Here is a 12,517-nt window from a genome sequence, read left to right on the forward strand (position 1 = left end):
TCATACTTTGTTTTTTCTTATTCTTCTCTGAAGACTTCCTATTGTCACACAGAGAACAAGTTAAACAGGGCGAAGATCCAAACCAGCAAGGAAACAAGACACATGGCAAGTATTCCGACTGTTTCCTATTAGACGTACTTATGTTGATCTTATGTTGGAAGACCAGGAGAAAAGCAGTTACTTGCATCTAACTGATGACTGATAGTTGCCATCTATGTGTTTTACATATAAATACAGTTATTTTGTCTCAAGAGAGACACCAGCAACTGACCAGTCTGCTATTGGCACAGAAAAAGCCTTAATTCCATCTATTGCTCTGCCTTCTAACATACACTGAAGATAAAAACAAGACCGCATTCAAGCATGTCCCCTCATGCAAAATTGTCCATTTTCTTTAAGTAAGTTTTAATTCAGTTTTCTGTGTACGTTTTTACGTTTTGTGATTTTTTACACAGATATAAAAGCACATGCAAACCTATGTTTTCCAAAGCAGGAAAAAAGAAACACCCCAACCTGACCACTTTTTACTCTTTTGACTCCATGTACCCTCAGGAGTCTGGAGAAGGCTACATGACCTAGAGACTACCGACCAGCAGGACAAGGAGCAGAAACTGCCCAACAGCAGGCAAAAATACTGCTGGTAAGGGCTGGTGAGGCAACCAAAACCTAATCCAAGACCTAAGAGGGGTTTTCTCTTAGTTCTGTGGATTTTGGCACACAGCCTAACACAGTCCCTGCTCCGTAAGCTACTTAAGGATGTGCCCAGTGTTAAAGTCAGAGGGACTACTGGTGTCCTTGAAGACAAGCACGTGCTAAAGGAGGCTGCGGCTGGGGCCCAGCTCTACTGACCACAAATCTGGTGCTGCCAGACAGAGCCGAGCCTCAGCGTCGTTCCGATAATTCAGAAATGAGGGTGATGCTGGTGGTGGGAAGCATCCTGTTGCTGCTGAAGCAGTTGCTGTTGACTCCCTCCCAGCTGCCCCTGGACCAGTTCCAGGACCTCCCCATCCCTCTGCAGCAGCTCCTGGCAGGCTCCCGTGGCCATGCACGGGTGTGCAGCTCACTGCACCGCCCTGATCACCCAAACCTTGCAAGCTGCTTACCAGAAGCGTTACCCCCCATCACCACAGTGACATCGGTGGAGACGTCTGTCTTCATTACTAATATGATGAGGCGGTGGCTGGCAGGGGTCTCTCATGACAACCCTTGGAGTCTGCCTCACGTGAACCGAGCTCTTCCAGCTGTCAAAGAATGCTACAAAGCTCACCTTTCCCAACAGCTCTGGAAATATGCGCAGTGCTCTTGGTCACACTCAGTCTTCTTTGGTGTGTGACAGAAAATGTCTTCAACCCTCTGCTACTGAGCCATCCTAGGTCACTTCTTTTGCATGGTCATGGAAAGAGCATTTTTGGTAAGTAGGATGCTGGCTGCAGTCGTCTCTATTCCTGAAAGTGGCTGATTTGATCAGTGTAAATCACCACAAACTTGAAACTTAACAATCTGCCTATGCATTGCAAAGGATGAAATTTAGTTTGGGGAAATGAAGCAGGACTTTAAACTCCATTAATAGGAGTTTATTTAGGCGCGTTGTCTATGTTTTCCAGATTCCTTGTTACATGTCATATCAGTAATGCCAAAATGCCTTCAAGCAGAAGAATCTGTATAAATAAGTTGCAATGCCATTTTCCATTACAGCTGGAGACAACAGTGCAATCTCTATAGCACATCTTCAGTTAATATCTTTGTTTGCAGCATTTGGCTTTAGTACGCTTTCGGAGTTTCTTATCTCCTAATTCAAGATTTCACCATGACTTTGGCTACCTCACTCATTACTGTGATATGTAAAGACTTATCTAGGTCAGGAAACTAAACCTGCTGTAGTGCAGTTTTGATCTAAACTGGAGCTGACATTTCTCTAGGGTACCTAGGGTAAGGCAGAAGGATCAGCTGGAAGTCACTTTTCTTTTCTAGATGTACCAGGGAATTTAAATCTGTGTGAATGGCAGTCAGCCAAACTATGCAGAATTAGTAAACTGCTCTCTAAATAACTACTGTTTTTAGAACCTGTAAGTCCCTTGACCAGCTCAGTCTGTTTGCAGGATGCCAACTGTGAATTCAGAGCTCAGGAAAGTCTCTTTTTTGTGGATTTCACCGCCTGGCATACCCACTGTTGGAATTAGCTGTGTTGAACAGGGAGCACGGAGGATGCAGGAGGGTTGCAGAGCAGTGCGGAGGATGTTCCAAAAACCCAGCCAGTGCTCCTCGACCCAAAATCCCACCGCCAAACCAACAACCGACCAGAAAAGGTGACAATTAAACATCTGGCTTTGGATAAAACTTTGAAGCTTAGAGGCTGAACAACGAAGTGCTGGTTAGTGGAGGAAATGCCAGATTTGTAGAGTTAAGCTCTTTTTGATGGTCTAATGCTGATATAATTTTTAATGTGGCAGCACTAGCATGCACAGAGGGATTTGCCATTTTTCTGCAAAGTAGCCAGGTACTGGTGTCCAGACAGTTCTACCCAAAGGATTTTGGGGCTAGAAAAGCAAGGGAAGAGGAGGGAAAGATCTGCTATCACTGGAAATAACTCTTAATAGGGCAATAGGAACTGCAAATAAGCATACTGGTGAAATGCTCAGTTAAAAAAACAGGCGTTTCCCTCTTTCTCTCACCCTTCCACATTCATGATCGTGCTTTTGGGATGGGTTCTTGAATGTGATGGAAGTTACCCCCCAAGGTCAGTCATTTGAATGTTAAATCACTTAATGCTACACTGCTTGAGTATTTCTGCCATGAAAAAAAGGTCTGGCAGATGTCCACATTGCTTGCTATTTTTGCCTTTGCCAAGGATTAAAGTTGTGCATCCACTGCAACCACCAGAGCAGAAGATTTCATGTTAGCTGAGGCCTTTCTACAGCACTGACTGCAGGTGCAGAGGTAAAAGCGAAAAATAAATAATCATTCTGCTACTTTTCTGTGGGTCTAGAAATTGACAATCACAACTTCCTCACAGGCATGTATATTCCAGTACGTGTGATTTATTTGCATGCTTGCACATAAGCTGTAAGCAGCTGCATCACACTGAAGAAGGGGAATGCACAAGCCTAAGAGCTGACTGTGCCAATTGCTTTGGTTTGAGAGCCTTGCTTGTTTTCTTAGCTGGAGCTGCAGACCATTCCTCAGGCTCCGTGCTCCAACTGCTAATATGGTGCCGCCTGCACCATGACTAAGGGCCAATCAAAGGATGTCTTTAATTGGGGTCAGGAAAGCCCCAAAGGAAAAAAAAATCCTCTAAAAATACAGCAACAAAACAGGGACTTTCTTATCTTGTTTTCTTAGACCTTTATGAGTATAGTGCTGCTACAGCAGCTGATCCAATCCAAATTAAATATTAGAGGCTCCCACTCAACAGAAACAACAACTCTCTGCTGAGATTCGGAACATCATAACAGGTATACAGTTGCCCTAGATTTCGATGAGAGCTAGCTGAAAAATTTCCAGCTGACTAGTTTTATGAGGAAATTCTGGTTAGAAGAAATCTGGGCGTTTTGTTGGAGAAGTGTCTATTTTGTCAAAAAATGGAAGGAGAAATTATGTGAGCATTCTGTTTTATTAAGTCAGAATAGTTCACTTTGGTTTGGACTTTTCTGCTCTTTTTACATTATGGGACAAACAAAATATACCTAAGGCATAACAAATAAAAAAGGAGTATCTCAAAATGGCTTATTTTGAGTAACACTCCGACACTGACTTTCATCCTCATTTGGAATGAAAAGTCATTTTGAAACCTCAGCCTGAGTTACGGGACAAAAATAAGATTTTTCACAATTTGAGAAAATACACAGATACATAGTTTTTACTCAGACACCACAGGCGTGTTATTGACCCTTCCTGGGGGCCACTTCAGGCATCTTGTGAAGTGCTGGGATCCTGTGATACGCTTTAATAATCAAGAGAGGGGATGGGAGTAAACGTGGCGAGTTTTTTCCCCATGCACGGGTAAGTGAGGTAAGCAGGAGGGACCTACGGTGCTGTGGGGAGACTAGGGAATCAGGAATATGAAGAGAAGGCTAGTTACGAACAAAGATGGGGCTGGGAAGTAGGATAGGGCATGGGAAAGGAAAGACCATGGAGCAAAATATTTCATCAAAGTGCTAGAGAAGAGGCAGGTCTGTAGTGAGAAGAAATGCTTTGGCAGAAGAGTCTCAAAGCTTGTAAAAAGTGCTTTGATATGCACAAGAGAAAGAGGCTGTCATTCCTGCAAGTCAGAACTGCGATAAAAGGATCGTGGAAGGGGTTGTGAATGGGCCAAGTGGATTTAAGGAGGGAAAACTGGCTCTGAAGACAACGAACCTCAAGCCCGAACCAATGTGTTGAAGTGTCCAAACTTGGAAAACCTTTCCTCAGAGCATGAAAAATGTTCAGGTCTTTTACTGTTGCTGTTATTATTATTTATTTAGTCATAATAATTGGGGGCAAAAATGTTTACAGACCTATTGAAGAGAACTGCAGGGAACAAGAGTCCCCCATACAGCGAAGGGAAAATGGGGAGGGAGGAGAAAAAAAGCTGAGGCTGCGCAGCACAGCGCTGCAGGCGAGAGGGCTGTGCTGGGTGGTGGGGCTGGGCACGGCTGGGTGGGAAGGAAAGGACCATGCCCGTGCCCAGCTGCAAGCCGCCACCCTGCTCTTTAGCCGCAGGTCGACCCTGTGCCGTTTGGCTGGGCTCCTTTGCACGAGGGCTGTGAAAATGGTTCGTGCCCCAGCAGCAGCTGTGGGACAGCAAAGGGGGGACCGTCTCTTCTTTGGGGCTGCGCACACCTCGCCTTCGTGATTAAAAATATCGAACGACTTACTGAGAGAGAGCTCAGTTGTTAGTTTTTCTCTGCATTTGTGAAGGGCAGGCAGAGTAGAAAATGGAGTCAGGGATGCTTCCAGTTGGGAGCTTGGCTTATTGAATTTGAGGGGGGCACCTCACCTGCAGGGAGTGGGGAAAGATCCGGCTGTGCCCTCTGTGCCAGTGCACCAGGGGTGAGTCGAGGACAGGCAAGAGCCGCTGGGATCAAGTCACAAGCATCCTCCTGTGGCTCTCTCAGAGCCATCTTTTTGAGTCGAGGTTACAGTCCATTGCTGGGTGGTTTTATCCCAAATTCTCTGGGGAATGTGATACTGGCTCCTTGATTAATGCATGTATGTATTGATATGATTTGTCTGCTTTTCATTCCTGCATGTCCCTCTGGCACTATTATTAGGGCTTTATGGATAAGAATTAAATCTGTGATTCCCTCAGATGACCCGTGTTGATAAGCTGTTATGTTCATTTTGACTGGCTCTGCACAGACAGACTGTATTTTTTGAAGTTTCAAAGCGCTTCTGTAAATAAACTGTAGCTTTACAGAAAACCCCCTTTCTGTTTCCCACCTCACTCACTGCATCAGACACCGATGCACTTCTTTGCCCTGAAAGATCTGCTTCCCATTTATGCATGACATTTTTAAGGACAAATGTAGCCAACTAGAATTAAAAAAAAAAAAAAGAGGGAGACAAAAAGAGATTTTTTTCTTACACTCTTTGTTAGGATGTGCTGCGTACTTTTGGCTCGTCTTCGGGCAGGACTACATGCTGCAAAAAGAAGAACAGGAACATGGTCAGGGTGCAGTGGAGGCGGACAAGATGAGGCTACACATGCCTCTAAAAGCCCTCCGTGAGAATACATTGGGGGCTGGGGGGGGGGGGGGGAAGAGAGAGGTGGAGGGGGGGTTCAGGGATGATCTCAGAGACCATGCTCTAGCTATACAATACAGACATCCGTGGGCACAGGGCAAGAGCCTTCCCCAAGTTTCTGTACCTCTCCCATAGGCTTCCAGGAGGAAGGAAGGAATTCTCCTTTCTGAATTTTGATCTGGCCTCCCACCTGCCAAAGTTTCACAAGGAAATGAGCTTCTCTTTCCATCCAGTCACCTTCAAACATGACTAGTGTATACATTAACTTTGGAGAGGCCTATCACTTTATCTAGATAGGGACTTCTTCAATAAGCTCGAACTGCTTCGTGACATCGTTTCAGTTTTACTGCTTGATGTCCAAAGCACAACATTTGCACTAAGCCTAGTCTTTACTTTTTCAATCCTCAAAATGCCCCATTCGGTTCTTTAACTTGGGGCATTTTGCTTAAAGTCTGTTTCTCAATTTTATTTCTTAAACCCATGACGACACCAAAATCATAAGCAAACCAGAATCGCTAGCCACTGGGCACACAAGATGCCAGGACCATAAGCCAAGCTTTTGACTGGCCTGAAGCAATTGGTTTTGGGTGGGGCTTTTTTTGGACAAAGCGAAGATTATTTCAACACTTGTTGTTTCAGTTTGACTTGAAACTGGCCTGAAAAACTCAGTGATACTCCCACCTCTCTCTCTCATCATGTCTTACCCTTTGCCAATTAAAATTATTACTCTTCCCCGTGTTCAGGATACAGGAGTCCTGACTACAGGATTTAGCAGCCAGTGACAGAAACAGGCCTGTAAAAACCTGCCAAATTTGGAGAATTAACGCCAGTTCTAAAGGCTGACCCTGAGGGCAAGGCAGGTGAATGGGGGTTTCCTCTTCAGGCTCCGCATATAGTCCAAAGGCTTTGACAAGCCAGGAGGGTTTGTTATGGGATGACGGGTGACTCTTGCTCTCCAGGTAAGCCTTCCTTTAAATTTTTGGCATACATTCAACTCCAGGAGTTGCAGTGCTTGTTGTTGCTATGTGCTAATGTTTGCAGAGAGTTTTGAAGCTGTGGAAGCAGCTGGAGTTCACTGAAGGCTGCTCATTTCTGCAGCCAAACTCCTCTCCTCTGATGGCAGGAACAAGAAGCAACCGGGCTTTCCAGGGCTCTGGTACAAGCAGAGCTGGCAGTGGGACCAAAGTTACTCTTCCTAGACAGCTTGTGTTTGTCTAAAAGCCACCCCTCGATACCCCAGTGAGGATATAAGTGCTGAGCATTAGGACCCCACTGGCTAGAAATAAAGGTTTGGCCGATGCTCTGCCCACAGTGAAACAGGACAGTAACATAAATCTTGCCCAGGGTCCCTGCCAGCGACCTGCTGCAGCACAGGGTACTTCCACGCTGAACTCATCACAAATAAGTTATCTGCCTGTATAGAGCTTGAGAGTGTGCTAAACTGTCAGTTTGATTACAGTCTGTTTCGCACGGTGTGATATCCTCAGGGATCCCTACTGCTTTCTCCTGCAGGACACGTTTTATGTTTTAAACCATGGTGACTGTGCGATGAAAACCAGACAAACATAATGGAGGTGGGGTTTTTTCCTAGGAATATGTTGTAACTTGCTTATGAAGCTGCTGCAATCACCTTTACTTCTGGAATTTCATCGTGTGAGGACTAAACTAATTGCTCACAAGCAAAACACTCAAGTGCAGAAAAGTTTAGTGATGCAAGGAATCATCTTCATGTCTCTCTGGTATTGTATGTACTTTACTGGACAGTGTGAGGAGCACAGTTTATATGGATTTCTACCAGAAGCAAGTACCGCTGTGCTGTTATTGGTACCCAGGCTGGCGCACAAGGAGCAACACATAAATGTGCCCAGGTAATAAATTTGCATATTTTCAGAGTATGTATGATCCACAGTCCAAGTCTCTGCCTGTCGTCTGCCAGCACGAGGGGCAAATGGCTTACAGGGGCTGAAGAAAGGCAAGGCATGAAAGGCAAGTCACAGCACCAGCAAACATGCAATTATTTGAATAGCCATTGAATGAAGAATGAATCACGGAGGTAGCCAGAAGTGACCCACTTGCGCGGGAACACAATGGCAGCAATGCAAACAGTGGGGCTGCGGGGCTCTCCCTGCAAACAAGATTTTCTGCAGGGAGTGGGAGCAGGGAGGGAAGAATGAATCCTCGCAGATGATGTTGCTGGCTTTGCCTGCAAAAGGATGTTTGTATGTACAGACCAGCTTTTGGGCAACAAAACCAATTACAGTGATGGTTCACTTTGTCATTTCCACTTATATTCTGAAATTAAGCAGCTGAGAGCTCGTGCTCGCAGCTTGCAAGTAAAGATCTGATCTGGCCCCACAATTTGTTTTCCCTGCTTTTACCTGCTTTCCTTTTCTTGTTGCTGAAGTATGCAGCTATTGAGTTTAAACTAATTTGTTCAATCAAATGCAGACTGGGCTTTGTCCGGTTCTTACTCTTCATTACAAGCAATTAATGTTAATCATGCATTCATTTCCAGGGCATGGCTTTGGAAATGTTCCACTTATTGAGCCAGCAGACTTAAATCCAACATTCATGCAGTTCAGCCGGTTCATCTGAGCTGCTAACTGCTCGCAGAACTTCATTTTCTTTTCTATTCCACAGAATAGCCACACAGTTGCAAGCTGTCACTTTAGCAATTACCTCATAGGTATATCAACACCGATTCCAGATCTCCCAATTTTGCCAGTGCAAAGATTTTACACAGCCACAGTGTCGAGGCACCTGCACAGATCAGCTCCACAAACAAGCGGCGAGCGCTGGACTGCAAGCAGAGCACAGCACGGCAGAACAGATGAGCTGCTCGCTTCAGAGATTTCCCTGACGCTAAACATCCCATCCATCTAAAAGACAACACCGTAGCGGCTGTTACAGTTTTGATGTACTCACATTTGGATGAAATCACAGTGGTGAAAACTTCTAAATTTTCGTCGCTGCAGCTGTAAATCTGGTGCATTTTCCACCTCTCCCTTCTGACTGCCTTTCAGCTTCATGCAACCGCTCTGAACTTCTGGTAAATAGGTTTCACTAATCCAATCTGGCTCTGTGATCATTGTCCAGATCTACAAAGGACAGACTGATGCTGTGATCTCATCTCATTCCATATTCTTCATTGCAACATTTTCTGCTCCCATCTGCCTTTCTATGAATACTATTAATGCAAAGATTTAATTTAGCTGTTACTTAACCCTCTATTCAGATAGGAACATTTTATTTTATGTCTCCTTTTACCAGTTTGGAGAATCCTCTACAATAAATGGCTAATAATTAAAGTCTCTTCTGTGCAGCCAATGTATAGGCAAATAAACGTTTACACAAGTACTGCAAAGATTTTTAAAATAAGTTGGGTTAATACTTGGTGTATTTTAACACATTTATCATAAAAATTTGCTCCTCCCATATAATGAGGAGCTGATTCTAGGTGTATTTTGCGCTTTATCCTTTAAGTTTATAAACTAGTACCTGAATCCTGGGCACTTCAGTGTAAAATTTCAAATGCGGATGACTAGAGAAGGGCACGTCAGGCAGACGTACATAGTTCTATATGCCCCTACACTTCAGTGGCTGCAGAGGGAGGGCAGGTGGCTCAGTCATAGATGAGTTCCTACATGGCTTGATGGTTCTGGGGCCTAATTCCATATTTATGCACTTCAGTAAAGGGTCTTCTTGCCAAAGCTTTTCATTCCTTAATGCTCCCATCAGAAATTGTTCCTTTCCACATCTACGAAAATCAGCCCCCTCAACTTCTGGTGACTTACTGCTGCCATGGACACCTAAGATATAGAAAATTTTGGCTTGCAGGCTCCAGCAACTGATGTAGCAGAAACACTTTCAAGTGTGAATAATGATATTAAATTACATCAGTCTAATGAATAGCCTTCATTACGAGCACGTGTGTGTAATTAACACAAAAACTAGTGCTGTCTTCTCCTATAGACGTCTGCTACCAACAGTCCCAGATGGAAAGCGACAGCAAACAGGGGCTGTCACTGTCATATTCATGTAATGTTTCTTAGTTGAAATAATAAATATTGGTCAAATACACATCCTGAGCCTGGAAACATTTTGGTTGGGTGGAAGGTGTCACCGTTCCAAGAAAGAAACGAGTGAAGAGAAGCTGGTATTACTTGTCACCTCCCAGGGCAGCCTCCTGCTGTCCAGGGGCAGCAAAGCCATTGCGGGGCTGGAGGCATTGTCCCAGGAAACCGTGCCGTGTTTGAAACGGGCGGTGGGACAGCAATATAATCAAGCAAAAGTTCAATTAGTTTTTGATTTATTACGCCACATGTTCTGCTTGTATGACTGATGTCATTAACATCAGGCTCGGCTGGCGTGTTCATCTGTCCTTGCCTGGCTCCCTCTGAAGGCGCACACGCTCAACAGATGGGGAGCTGCACGGGTGCGAATGCAATTGTTTATCGCCCTATTGTTCCTGTGTCAAGCAATCAAACCAAATCCATTACCCACCAAGAAAAAGATCAGCGCACCGTCCATTCAGCAGTGAATGGAGCAGAGGCGGTTATGCAGGGAGGCTTTAAAGCTTTCAAAAGGATAAAAAAAATAATGAAGAGCAACACTGAATAGTTGGAGGGGAAAAAAAAAAAGCTATAACAAATCTAACCCACCCTTTATTTCACCTTTGGATATTCAGAGTCCTATGAGAAGAGCCACTTTTGGATCTGAGTCATTGTTTTCCTAGTTATAGGTATGACTTAAAAGATATTTTTAAATCATAGCTGGGGTTTAACATTAGAACAAATATTTGGTGTTTCATCATGTTGAGGGGTGGTGCGGATGTGGAAACTGAAGTGAGACTCAAGAGCTGGTTACCAGCTGGTATTCACTGCGTTATAGGCTAGGTTTTGAGCAGGTAGGCTTTGAACACCTATCTTTACAAGGGACAGGATGCTCTGGGGATGAGTCACTCTCTGCAGAGAGCTGACAAAAGGCTCTCGCATCACTTCCATGAAAAATAGGGCTCAGGAGGGCCAATGTAATCTGTCTCATGTGGGAATGAATTTTCCCCTGTTCATGAAAGGGAGTTTGCGGCTTCATTCTGCCCAGATCTTACAGTGTAGTCGAGCACTATATATGCCCAGGGTTTTGCAGGAAATCTTAATGTGGCTTCAAGAGAAGGACTGCACATATTGGGCTTTTTTCTAGCTGTCCGTGAGTTATTTTGGACAAATGTCTTGGTTTATCTAGCTACAAAATAGGTGTGATAACACCTGCCAAGGAAGTGTACTATAAAGCTCAACTGCATGCAACCTGCTGAAGAACAGCAGGCAGTAATTTTAGACTTGAAGAAGATGCTCTCCATGATCTCCAACCTAGGAACTGCTTGCAGAGCCACATCAGATGATTTCACACAGTCTCTCCCTCTGGCTCCCTACTGACCTAGCAAGAGTTCAGTCTGTGGTGGGAGCAGGAAACCAAATGTTTATTGATCCTATGAATCCTTTTTTTATTCCCCAAATTGAATAAAATATCTAGAAAATAGGCTGAAATTTTTCCTCACGGCTAAACACAATCAATAAGCTATTAATTTAACTCACGTGGTGCCACTGCAGCCATGAGAAGACCAAAAAAGTTTTTGCACCGGGGTGTATCTTTGACTGACGACTCCCAAGCCAACACGTGGAATCCAAATGCCTCACTGTGGGCTGTGATATAGCTGTTTACCAAATACCTGAACTCCCAGTGTTGTCAGTAAAGCATCAGAACATTTGCTGATGCAAGAACTTGGCGACCAAAGGTGAACGGGGGACAACTGAGGAGGAGGAGGAGGAGGAGGAGAACTCAGGACACAAGAACAGACATATGGTGTCTGACAAAACATCCATCTAACCTGATCTGCAGGTCTGGGACAGGGAAGGTATTTGATTTTTTGGAATGTGGGCAGAAAGGAGGGAAAGGTAGAGAAGGGGAAGAGCCGTATGCTGAGGCTGAGGTAAAAACAACTGGTGAAAACAGCAGAAGGCTCATCGAACCTTGTCAACATGGCAGAAAATCCCATAAACTGGCAAAATGTCCCTCTGGGAAAGTCGCAAGGGTGCTTTTCCCATCTGTTCAGCCAGATTTGGAAGAAACAAGTGTAGATGCTTGTCCTGTTTACCAAGTATGCCAGAGTTTGTAAACTTAAAAGGAATCAAATAAAAAAAAATTAATTATGGTTACAAAAACTGTAATAAAAACTGAGTTATTTCAGATAAGTATCAGAAACCTCTAGAACTTTTTTTATCCTGGCCTTTGTAAACAAACAAATGCTTTTCCAGTGCAGCATTTTCTTCCAGTGAGGTTGGTGGGAAGCATCCCGGTACTCTCAGCATATGCGAGGGATATTGCCAAGGGATTCCCTGGCCAGCAGAGGACAGAGCTCTTCCCAAGGCAGGTCTCTGGCTTCTCCCTGGATCTTGTACCCCGTTGCGTAAGAGGCGAATCTAATCCATACTGAGCCACTTGAGCCTATTTCTTACTGTTAGCTGGGCAATATGATAAGGATAAACCCCAAGTATTTTTGGAATAGGATTGTGAACCAGAGGTATGCACAGTTAACCATTTAAAAATAAGTCGGGACAAAACTGCACATGCATGCTGCGGACATTTGTTCTAAAACACTTCTGTGTGATGCAATGCAAGTGGCATTTTTTGTGGAAGGAAAATGGCTTTGTTTCATTTTAGGGCCACAGAATTGCAGCTGCCAATGACTGAAAAGGAAAACCAACAAAAAAAGCAAAATATAAAGTGAGCTTCTCGTACA

At 44.3% G+C, this 12,517-nt stretch overlaps 1 protein-coding gene across 1 annotated transcript in view; it reads right to left on the minus strand.

Annotated features, from left to right (window-relative positions):
• The window catches only part of LOC103926245 (chromosome unknown open reading frame, human C8orf46), a 16,905-nt gene extending 8,192 nt beyond the window's left edge, over nt 1-8,713 (minus strand). The window contains exons 1-2 of the mRNA XM_009335086.1: nt 8,647-8,713; nt 5,564-5,619 (exon numbers count right to left, since the gene is read on the minus strand). Of these exons, the coding sequence (XP_009333361.1) occupies nt 5,564-5,619; nt 8,647-8,713 (123 nt within the window). The remainder of the gene's footprint in view (nt 1-5,563; nt 5,620-8,646) is intronic.
• Nucleotides 8,714-12,517: the final 3,804 nt, after the last annotated feature.

Source organism: Pygoscelis adeliae, unplaced genomic scaffold (genome assembly GCF_000699105.1).
Source record: "Pygoscelis adeliae isolate BGI_AS28 unplaced genomic scaffold, ASM69910v1 Scaffold101, whole genome shotgun sequence".
In the NCBI taxonomy this organism is placed as follows: domain Eukaryota; kingdom Metazoa; phylum Chordata; class Aves; order Sphenisciformes; family Spheniscidae; genus Pygoscelis; species Pygoscelis adeliae.